General features: G+C 41.1%; 1 protein-coding gene across 1 annotated transcript; it reads right to left on the bottom strand.

Annotated features, from left to right (window-relative positions):
* Positions 1-254: 254 nt before the first annotated feature.
* On the bottom strand, positions 255-1193 carry LOC101543412 (olfactory receptor 2J3-like). The gene has a single exon (XM_012934179.2). It carries the CDS (start codon positions 1191-1193, stop codon positions 255-257), a length of 939 nt encoding a protein of 312 aa, XP_012789633.2.
* Between the last annotated feature and the right edge of the window lie 11236 nt (positions 1194-12429).

Raw genomic sequence — 12429 nt, 5'->3', positions numbered from 1 at the left:
TAATAATCCCATGGAGCAAATGATCAAATCTCCTGCACTATCCAGATATATACGTCCAAGACAACAAAAATTGTGAAGAGCTACCTTATAAAACCTTTTATTAGCATTTAGCACCTATTGTTGATGACATTTTATATTTTGCTTGCATTGAGCATTTCTGTTTCCTTAAGTTTGGGCTAAACTCTGGAAAGCAATCTGTCATCCTTGTTGTTATTGCACTTCCCTAATCATTTCTAGGACCCAAGTTCCAGAAATCATGAAGTCTGAGAATCCTTCCACACAATCTTCCTAACTGCCCTCTTTACGTCTTTGTTCCTCAGGGTGTAGATCAGCGGGTTCATGGTAGGAGCAAAAATCATATAAACAAGAGCCAGGGCCTTGCCCTGATGCTGAGAATAGTTATTTTTTGGTTGAAGGTACATGAACATAACAGTTCCATAGAAGAGAAAGACCACCATCAGGTGAGACGCACAGGTCCCAAACGCCTTCCTTCTGCCTTCAGCAGATTTCATCCTGAGCACAGCCCTGGCTATGCAGGCATACGAGGTGAGAATGACGGAGACGGGAACAATGACGATCATGAGGCGAACCACTAGCATCTTTGACTCCGTTGGATGAGTGTCTACACACGAGAGCTTGACAATGATCAAGATCTCACAAAAGAAATGGTCCACGCGGCCTTGACCACATAGAGGTAAAATGATGGCCAGTGAAGACTGGAAGAGAGAGTTGCCAAAACCCCAGATCCAAGATATGGCTGCAAGGATGTGGCAGATCTTTTGGTGCATAATGGTACTATACCTGAGGGGCCAGCAAACAGCAGCATAGCGGTCAATAGACATGACAGCCAGAAGGACACACTCTGTGGAGCCAAAAGCCAAGGCCACAGTTAACTGCACCATGCAGCCGAGATAGCTGATGTGGTTATTATTTCCCCACATGTTCACCAGCATCTGAGGAACAATGGAAGTGGTGAAAACCATGTCCAGAAATGAGAGGTTTCGCAGGAAGAAGTACATGGGGGTGTGGAGACGGCTGTCCAGGATGGACACCAAAATGATGGCTGCATTTCCTGTTAGTGTCATCATGTAGAACCCAGCGACAAAGAGAGAGAGAATGAACTCAGCCCGGGGATACTCTGAAAAGCCAACTAAGATGAAATATTTCACTGAGCTCCCATTTACTTTCGTCATCTCCAAGATTTTCAGGAGTAATTGAAATTGAATAAAGTCCTCTGTGTACCAACAAAACAAAAATAAACAAGTTGACTGTGAGCTGGCAGTTATTATTACCTAATAATATATTGTGCTGCACACACATTTTTTTACACATTTTGGTTTTAAATACAAGAAAATTTAAAATTATCTATAATAATATATCCATTAATTTGCTCAGCCGGCACCAGTAACTCTCCATTGTGAGACTTGTTCTTCCTGTGTTTGGCATATCCAATATTTCATGGGTAGCTGCCAGGCTCTGCCATGCGGGTGGGATACTCTTGGTAGCTTGCTGGGCTCTCCGATAGGGACCGAAGAATTGAATCTGGGTCGGCTGAGTGCAAGGCAAATGCCCTACCCGCCTTGCTATCGCTTCAGTCCAAAAATGTATTGCATTCACTTATTTCACATGTGCACTATGATAGAATTTTACAGACAATGGCTCATTATAAAACAAATCTTCATTCAAATTTCCTAATGTACAAACATTTTATATGACTCAATGATATTGGTACACATCAGAGCAGTCTGTGTTGGCTTCAGACTACTGCCATAAGGCAAAATGACAATATAATTCATCACATTTACATTTTATCTAAGAGAGATTAAAACAGTGAATAACGTTTTCCTTTTACATAGTATATTTGAAGCATGAAGTAGCATTATGGTTTAAGAGGAAAACTATAGACATGAAATGCTTCATTGCTAAAATACTTCATCATCCACTGAAAAGCTAATTTTTTTAATTAATATTTTTATTGAATCACCTTGTGGAAAATTACAAAGTTTTCAGGCTTAAGTCTCAGTTTTACAATGCTCAAACAACCATCCCTTCACCATGCACATATTCCACCACCAAAAAAAGCCCAGTATACCTCCCACCCCGCCATGCCCCCATCCCCTCCCCCCACCCCGCATGTGTAACTGATAAATTTCACTTTACTTTCTCTTTACTTTGGTTACATTCAACAAAAATCTCACTATTATTGTTTGGAGTTTCCCCCCTAGAATCAGACCTGAAGAGATAGGAGGTTTTGGATTTCTGTATTTCAGTAACTAAGTCCAGGGAAATTTGTGGCAGAAATTGGATCACTGCAAGCTTGTACCTCACATTAGTGGTAGCTGGTGGTCACCATGCCCTGTCCCCGCCCCCCTTAAGGAAAAGGAGAGAGATATTTCTGCAAGAAGCTGCCGGTACCCAAAGTAGTTTAGCTGGCCTCTGGAATCATGCTCGTGAAGCTGCACAGAGGCTGCACACTTGCGGCACCGGGGTCACATCTCGGCGGAGAGCAGGGCAAGTACGCCCCCCACCCCCCGGCTAATCTTTTTTTTAACGGTCGAATATCATACTTTGGATTTTCTACTGCTGACTATTTACTATTTTCCCAAGTTCGTGAAAGCAGCTGTGGCTAATATTAAAGTACAATAATAATGAAGTTTGTCATCCCAGTTGTCCGTGTCAGGGAAGCTTTCCTGTAGCATGAGATACCAGCTGTCATCATGTACCCACAGTTGAACTTTCAACCCCGAGCACTGCTGTGTAAATTAAGCTAATGTCATGTTCTAAATCCTTATTGACATTTCAACAAACGTTCACAGAATACACACCGGTGAGGACAGAGATGGGACAGTGGGCAGGGTGTTTGCCTTGCACATGGCTGCCCTTGGTGATCACTGGCACCCCACTGGGTCCCCCAATCCTGCCAAGAGAGAGCTGGGCACTGAGCCAGGAGTAAGCCCTCCTTGAGCACTGCTCAGTGTGGCTTAAGCACCAATAAAAAAATACACACCAGAAATAGATTCCATCTAACGGGACCATTTTCTTTGCTAACCCAAAGAAGCAATTTCACATTTAGTTATGTTTCTTCATGAGATCATAGCAATTTAATTGCATTTTCAGGCTCTTCTTCTAACTTTAATTCTATTTCTTATATCACATTATCATTACTTGCTCCACTAAAATTGGAACCCCCTTAAATGAATCCGTGAGACTTTGCAATTTATTTTATTTTACTTTTTGCTTCTTGGGTCAGACCCAGCAATGCTCAGGGGCGACTCCTGGCTCTGCACTCAGGAATTACTGCTGGCAGTGCTTGGGGGACCACATGGGATGCCGGGGATTGAACCTGGGTTGTCTTGTGCAAGGCAAACAAACGCCCTCCCTGCTGTGTTTTCTCTCTGGCTTCAGAGACTTGGAATTTATTATCCTCTTCTCTGAACCATGAATATTCTTTTTTTTTTTACAAAAGTATATTGAGTCTTTATTTGAGTCTATTTAGTATATTTTCTTGGAAGATAGGCTTGAAATAAAATGAAGCTAGTTTGGCTCTTTTGCACTGAGTCTAGTCTGTCTGCATAATTTTCTCCCATAAGATATTTATCAGTAATTATTTACAGATAATTACACTTATCAGACATCTGATAAGTATACATTCTTCTATAATTTAGGAAGTGTCAATTTTTAAAAGAAAACACATTCTCAGTGTTTGATCAGTAAAAGTATCTGTTGCATTGTTTCATTCCATGGTCCCTCACTCCGATGGTGGGTGCTGATGGCTCCCACTGCTGTTAACAGATGATCATAAACCTCAGACTTTGCCTAAAGGTTTTCTACTGTACTACCAATCCCAATTCTCAACTACTTCCCGGAAGCATCGGATTGAGAACAGTGCATTCATAATGTTTGCTTTCCTCCTCTTTTATTTATTTGACCTATTTTTACATGAGTCAAAATAGATTTTACTTTTTATTTTTCCTCTTTCATGTATGAAGATGTCTTTCATTGGAAAAGATAAGTAAGGAGATGCTACTAAAGTCTCAGCGCTGAGTGTAATAGAGACATTACTTGTGCCCACTCGAGTAAATCGATGGATTACAGTGATACAGTGATACTCATGATACATGTATGAAGAAAAAACAGGACTTTTTAAAAAATATCTCCTTGGTATAAGAAATCAGTTGCATTTTAAAATACTTCCTTGATGGTGAACCATGAATATTCTTAAAACATCTAGAATGTTCAATTCTTTTCAGAAGATTAGCAATGAAATCTGTCCAGATAAACCAGAGGAATAGCTATAACTACAGTCTTCCCAATGTTCTTTCTTTTGGTAACTAGAGTTGAGTTAACATGTTGACTGGTGCAACATCTTTGGAAATCAACATGGACACATATCTAAAAAACAGATCCAAATTTCCCTCTCCAGCCTCTGAATAAGTTTTAAATTAAACATAACATTTTGTTCCTCAGTTTGTGTCGACAAATTTCAACTTTTCAAATATTGAACACCACTAATTACTACCTTTGTTCCCAGAGGGAAAAAAAAAGTTCTATTATCATTGTTTTTTTTAGATTTATGTGACTAGTTGGATATCTTTGGGCATAGAGATGGATTAAGAATCTTTTTTGGTGAAACTCAGTGCAATTTACAATAAGGCTCCTTTTCTCTCTGGCAACACATATGACTTCTGATTAGATATTCAGAATCTTAGTAGTTCTTAGTGGAGTTCTTAGTAGTGTTACACAATAAAGTCCTCTGGCATAAATCACAAAATTGTAGTGAGTGAAACCATATATAGATGGCATTAGGTAAAATAGTTGTTTATGTTAACTCTGGAAGTGATATTTTCTGATCCCTTTTTTCTTATACATTGAGAGGAAGATACAAAATTTATTCTATATTTAAACAGAAAATAAATTGGTGCTTCACATGAACTTTCTCTCACTCACTCTAAGTATTGCAAGGAAGAAAATGAGATGATGGACTTACCACAGAGGGTGAGTCAAAGAAATAGAAAATTTTGATTGTACCTGGTGACAGAGTTTCCTGCTTCAGTTGAAAGGGTTGAGCTCCCGCTGATCAATGACTCACATTTCAGCAGGGCTATGGAAAATATGGTTGGCTCATGAAGACTGCAGAGAGACACTGCCTCATATTGTAGTCTCCAGGGCTTCGGCCTCTCGAGTTTAACTAGTGTGTGGAATGGAGGAGCCCTGGGGAAGAAAACCAGAAAAGATGATGGAGGATTCCTCTAGAGACCCAGACCTAACTCAGAGCATTTCATCACTGTGTTATCTCAGTTTGCCTGGCTTTCAACTTTGGTACCTGGGGGATTCTGAGGATAAGGTAACTAGATACAAATAGCACAAATGCTACATAACTGTGTGTCATTACAAATTTTTAATTGTATGGGTTTTTTTTTTGCCATTCAATTAAGTATCTTTTTTTAAAAGTGCTTTTTGGATCACACCTGGCGATGCTCAGGGGTTACTCCTGGCTTATACATTCAGGAATCACTCCTGAAGGTGTTTGGAGGACCATATGGGATGCTAGGGATAAAGCCAGGTCGGCCACATGCAAAGCAAAAACCCTACCCATTGTACTATCGCTCCAATCCCCAATTAAGTATCTTACATGTTCATTTTCATTTGACTTTTGAAATTGATGTTACAAAAAGTAATTTACTAGGCTGGAATGATAGGACAGCAGGTAGGGCATTTGCTTTGCAGGAGAGTGATCAGGTTTGATTCCCAGCCTCCCATAAGGAATTCAGTCTGGTGAACCCAAAAATGATCAACTGCAAGATAACCTGCGAGTTTGTATACAGAACTGAACTTTCATTGACAGGGGTTGAAGGTGACCAGGGAGGCGGGGGTGGATCACAAGGAAGCCACCCCAGTGGGAGTATCCAAATGTATGCATGAAATTCTGTCCTGAACCACATTGTAAGTCACAATGCCTCGATCAATGGAAGGGAAAATATCAGGAAGCGTACCTGAGGGCAAACCTCTGATGCAGAGAGCCTGCAAGACTTGAGATCTGAACTTCACTTCAAGAAACAGTGTCTTGGGCTGGAGCGATAGTATGGTGGCTAAGCGTTTGCCTTGCACATGCTGACCTTGATTTGATTCCTGACATCCCATATGGTCCCCCGAGCACCACCAGGAGTGATTCCTGAGTGCAGAGCCAGGAGGAACCCCTGAGCCTCTCTGGGTGTTGCCCATAAAGAAACAAACAAACAAATAAAAAACTCAAAACCAAACCAAAATAAACAAAAAGAATAGTGTCTTGGAGTCAAAGAGTCAGGACAGCAGATATGGTGCTTTTGTTGCACAGGGCCAACCTGGATTCTATCTCTAGTGCCTCAAAGGGCCCCCTGAGCCCTGCCCAGGAGTACACCTTGAGCACTGCCAGGTGTGGCACTCTGCCCCCCAACCCCAAATCATCATGATGTCATTGTAAAAATTATATCATTTAAGGTTATCTGTGTCTCCTTAACATTACTGAATTCTATTCTCAGAGTTAGTCCTTAATATCCTTAATCTGAAAATAGTAAATGACACATCTTAATGTCACTTATTGGATTTTGTGTCATATGTGTTAGAAACTAATGATAAACACTTTGCTTGTTAGGGTCACACCCGGCAGTGCTCAGGGCTGACTTCTGGCTCTGCACTCAGGCATCCCTTCTGGTGGTGCTCAGTGGACCTTATGGGATGCCAGGAATCAAACCCAGATCAGCTGCATGCAAGGCAAGCCAGCATCTTTGTACCTGGTGTACAATCACTTGGACCCCTGCTAAATACTTGAAGTCAAAGGACCTAATGCTTCAGTCTCTGGCAACTGAAATGAGTGAAATGCTCTGTTAACAACTTTATTAACCTGCTGTTAATGAATCATCTATCAGACATTTTAAAACTGTGGCAAATTAAGGAAGACATAATTTTTGTTAGTTTATAGGCCATACCCAGTCATTCTCAAGGCTTACTCTGACTCTGGGCTCAGGGTTAACTTCTTGTTGTGAGCTAAAGGGACAATTCATGGTGCAGGGATTTGAGCGTAGGTCTGACATGCAAGGCAAGTAAGAGCCTTAACCCCTGTATTGCTACTCTCGGGTTCAAGAACACAACAGTTTTATTTATTATTTTATTGTTTTGCTTTTTGGGTCATACCTGAGCATCTGCATTACTCCTGGCTCTTCACTCAGGAATTACTCCTGGAGGTGCTTGGGGGACCATATGGGATGCTCGGGATTGAACCCGGGTAGGCTGTGTGCAAGGCAAACACCCTCCCTGCTGTGTTATAACATCTCCCCAAACACAGCAGTTTTTTTTTTTTAAATTTATTTATTTTTAATTAGAGAATCACCGTGAGGGTACAGTTACAGATTTATACACTTTTGTGCTTATACTTCCCTCATACAAAGTTTGGAACCCATCCCTTCACCAGTGCCCATTCTCCACCACCCGTAAACCCAGTGTCCCTCCCACCCTCCCCAATCCCATCTCCCCCCCACCCCACCCTGCCACTGTGGCAAGGCATTCCCTTCTGTTTTCTCTCTCTAATTAGCTGTTGTGGTTTGCAATAAAGGTGTTGAGTGGCCGCTGTGCTCAGTCTCTAGCCCTCATTCAGCCCGCAACTCCCTTCCCCCACATGGCCTTCGACTACAATGTAGTTGGTGATCGCTTCTCTGAGTTGACCTTTCCCCGGAACGTGAGGCCAGCCTCGAAGCCATGGAGTCAACCTCCTGGTACTTATTTCTACAGTTCTTGAGTGTTAGTCTCCCACTCTGTTATTCTATATACCATAGATGAGTGCAATCTTTCTATGTCTGTCTCTCTCTTTCTGACTCATTTCACTCAGCATGAAACTTTTCATGCCCATCCACTTGACTACAAAATTCTTGACCTCCTTTTTTCTAACAGCTGCATAGTATTCCATTGTATAGATGTACCAAAGTTTCCTCAACCAGTCATCCGTTCTGGGGCATTCGGGTTTTTTCCAGATTCTGGCTATTGTAAACAGTGCTGCGATGAACATACATGTGCAGATGTTGTTTCGATTGTACTTTTTTGCCTCTCTGGGATATATTCCCAGCAGTGGTATTGCTGGGTCAAATGGGAATTCAATATCTAATTTTTTGAGAGTCGTCCAAATTGTTTTCCAGAAGGGCTGAACCAGTCGGCATTCCCACCAGCAGTGAAGAAGGGTCCCTTTCTCCCCACATCCTCTCCAACAGCGGTTGCTTTTGTTCTTTTGGATGTGTGCTAGTCTCTGTGGTGTGAGGTGGTATCTCAAAGTTGTTTTGATCTGCATCTCTCTGATGATTAGTGATGCAGAGCACTTTTTCATGTGCCTTTTGGCCATTCGTATTTCTTCCTTGGTAAAGTTTCTGTTCATTTCTTCGCCCCATTTTTTGATGGGGTTGGATGTTTTCTTCTTGTAGAGTTCAACCAGTGCTTTATATACCATTGATATCAACCCCTTATCTGATGGGTATTGTGTAAATATCCTTTCCCATTCTGTGGATAGTCTTTGTATTCTGGTCACTGTATCTCTTGCGGTGCAGAAGCTTTTTAGTTTAATGTAGTCCCATTTGTTGATCTCTGTTTTTACTAGATTGCTTAGTTCCGTGTCACCTTTGAAGATACCTTTATCTTCAATATCGTGGAGGGTTTCGCCGACCTTGTCTTCAATGTACCTTATGGTTTGTGGTCTAATGTTGAGGTCTTTAATCCATTTTGATCTGACTTTTGTGCATGGTGTCAGGTCAAGGTCTAAACCCATATTTTTGCATGTGGTTGTCCAGTTGTGCCAGCACCATTAAACACAGCAGTTTTAAAGAGACACAAATGGCCTTATTCTAACAAAACCAAACCCCATGATGTCAATATGCTCTCTCCATTGTCCTGGCGAACTTGTCAGTTTCCTATGTCAATCTTGTCGTTCTCTTGCTAATGACTGGGAATCACCAGGAAAGTTCTAACAATTCACATGTTCATAGCCATGTCTTATTGAGCAGGCTTGTGAGCACCTTCAACACGGGTCCGGATTCAGTAAACTGTATAAGTTGCAGTAATACAAATATGGAAATTTATTCAAATGATTTATATGTAAATAAAATTTAGTATTACATTTAGTTAGACAATGAATTCATTAGGAAATCATTTAATAAATAATAATTAAGTGATGATTTAGTTTAATAATTTAAGTTTGGAAACATACTTTAATGTATATAGATGATGTGTTTCTACTTCTCACAGCCTAAACTTATGTACATATGTTTATGGCTTATGAATGGTTTAAGGAAGTTGAATACTTTGGGGGCCACACCCAGCTGTGGTCAGGGCATACGCCTAGCTCTGTGCTCAGGGGACCATAAGGAGTGCTGAGGATCAAACACTGACTGGCCGTGTGCAAGGCAAAACCCCTACCTGCTGTACTGTCTCTCCAGTGACAAAATTAAATCTTTCAAATGGTGACAAAATTAAATCTTTCAATTCTGATTTGAAAGATTAGAAAAAAGAAAATGTAGATGACCTATGCACTTTAAATCCTAATGCTTCTGTGGGAAATGATTATTGGAATCAACCACTAACACCAAATTCTGTTCAGTCATGGCAAATGAATTTCAATTTCTCAAACAACAATTTTATGCAGGTTTATGAAACTTTGAGTCCACATGGTGACAAAATTAAATGATCATGTAGAAAATTTATCAAATAGAAAAGCTAACTGCTCTCTATGAGACTAGAGTTATCAAATAGTTGTCTGTCTGTAGAGACGCAACCACTTCTAGCACTTCCTCCTGGGTCACGTCAATGCATCCCCTACCAATACTCCTCATGGTCACATTCTTCTTGGAGACTATCTATCACAGACCTGCTTTCTTTGTTTTAGACGCATCCACATCCTCTGGGGGTAGTTTTCCTATTCTCTTATTTTCTTAAAACTTTCAACTATAATCAGGCCTCAACAAGTGTTTTGAAAAGGTCATCTTGTCACCGAAATAGCTCAGTTGGGGGAGAGCGTTACACTCAAAAGGCCATCTTTACTCTGACCACTTGGATAGGGTGCATTTTAGAAACATGTCAGCATCCAATACACTACAATCTAGAAACCAAAAGTGGCCTGTGTAATCAATCACAAAATGGGGACAGGCATGCAGTGGTGCTCCATGTCTCTCTTCGCCCGCATTCAGTAGTCTCACGCTGCTTCCCCCACCCAGGGGAGGTCGATGGCATTGGGCAAGCGAAGGAACAAGGACCATTCTGGTTGCTGATTAGTTACCATTTATTCAAACTTTCGTCACTCTCATCTCTCGCACTCTTCCTTCCTAGCTCCTCATTCCTCCATCCCTGCTCTTGACTCTCCTCTCCCTCTCTGGATTCTGCTCTTCATAGTCTCTTCCCCTACTTGTCTCTCTCTCCACCTTGCCCTCTGGGCCACACCAAGTCTGGTAGCAAACATAAGAAAGCCCTTCCTGAGGGCCCACCAGGCTCACAGGAAACCCACCTAGAGGTATTCCAAAGCCCTTCCTGACTGCCTGCAGGCAAAATACCTCTTAAAGTGTTTTTCTCTTTTCCTCAGTCCAAGAACTCCACCTACATCTTAATACTAGTTATTTTGTATGGACACAGTAAGAGATACATTGAGCTTGTAGGGCAGCTCTCCTGGGAACATCTTGCCACAGACTCAGACTACACCACTCAGGCCAGATTAATCATTCCTAACCCTAGCAGGGTCCAAATCTAGTTATTGCTTTTTGGATCATGGCAGCATTTGTCCATGACCAAGCTCTTAACTTAGAGTTAAGCATTAGGCACTTTGGCCAGGTCCATCTCGATGTAGCACACAACTCACCGCTTGCTCTGGGTCCATCCCGTCCCTCTTCGGGACCCTGCTTTTGGGGGTGCTACGAAGTAAGAGCAGCTGAGTCTTAGATCCAGAGAACAGAGGCCCAGGAGGAAAATATCATGAAGAGTCAAATGACTCCCAGGTTACAAAAGCATAGCATTTGCTACAAGTCTTCCTATGTCCATACAAAAGGACTTGGCTCTGAATAAACTATGCAAAGGACTCAAGGAGAAGAGAAAAACAATATTCACAAGTCAACAGAACACAAAGAAAAAAGTTACAAATAAACACAGAGGAATGGAAGCACTGTGATGGGAACAACCAAATAAACCTAAACTGCCTGAGGCTATGTTATCCTACAGTGTCCCACCAGAAAACCTACCTGTGGCTTATGGAACTCATGCAGAACACAATCAAAAACTTGTTGCATGAAGAGCTTAATATTATTCTCATTTTTTTCCTTTTTGGGTCACAACTGGCGATGCACAGGGGTCACTCCTGGCTCATGCACTCAGGAATTACTCCTAGCAGTGCTTGGGGTTGCATATGGGATGCTGGGATTTGAACCCTAGTGGGCCGCGTACAAGGCAAATGCCCTCCCCGCTGTGCTGTTGCGCCAGCCCTCTCATTTGTTTTTGTGCACATTTGTTTATCTTTGATCACATGTGCAGAATAATTTCTATGCCACTGTCAAATCAGAAACCGAATGTCATTTAAAAGTGAGTTGAAATGTCTTAGATACAAGAAGCTTCCTTGATTGAGTCCAGACAAAAATATTACTCTCATAGGTAGAGGAATAGACATGGCAAGCTTTCAATATCTGTATTGCAAACAATAATGAACAAAAGAAAAGAGAGAGAGAGAAAGAGAGAGAGAGAAAAAGAGAGAGAGAAAGAGAGAGAGAGAGAGAGAGAGAGAGAGAGAGAGAGAGAGAGAGAGAGAGAGAGAGAGAAAAGAAAGTGCCTGCCATATAGGCAGGCTGGGTCGTGGAAGATGGAGAGAAAGTGGGGACATTGGTGGTGGGAAATGTACAGTGGTAAAGGTATGGGTGCTGGGACATTATATGACTGAAACCCAATGATGAGCAATTTTGTAACTGTGTATCTCACTGTGACTCAATAAAAAAAAATTCTCCTAAATTACCTTACGCACTCTCTAGTTATATGTTATTCTAGTTAAATGTTTTTCCAATATTGTTTAAATAAAATATTTAGGTCCATATTATCTGCCTTGATAATTAATTATCTCAGAGTGATTTGCATAGCAAACATTTGTTCAATCACTCAGAATGCCCAGGATAACCTGAAAAAACTATAGCTTTAATAATCCCATCGAACAAGTGATCAAATATCCAGCATTATCCAGATATATACGTCCAAGACAATAAAAATTGTGAAGAGCTATCTTATAAAACCTTTTATTAGCATTTAACACCTATTATTGATGACATTTTATATTTTGCTTGCATTAAACATTTCTGTTTCCATCAGTTTGGACTAAACTCTGGAAAGCAATCTGTCATCCTTGTTGTTATTGCACTTCCCTCATCATTTCTAGGACCCAAGTTCCAGAAA

The sequence above is a fragment of the Sorex araneus genome, chromosome 2, assembly GCF_027595985.1.
Source record: "Sorex araneus isolate mSorAra2 chromosome 2, mSorAra2.pri, whole genome shotgun sequence".
Lineage (NCBI taxonomy): Eukaryota > Metazoa > Chordata > Mammalia > Eulipotyphla > Soricidae > Sorex > Sorex araneus.
The sequence above is the reverse complement of the archived record's forward strand: the minus strand, read 5'-3'. Positions and strand labels throughout refer to the sequence as shown.

Bases quoted from the DNA above. Each gene is read 5' to 3' on its own strand.
- LOC101543412 (XM_012934179.2), bottom strand. From the start codon at position 1,193: ATGACGAAAGTAAATGGGAGCTCAGTGAAATATTTCATCTTAGTTGGC.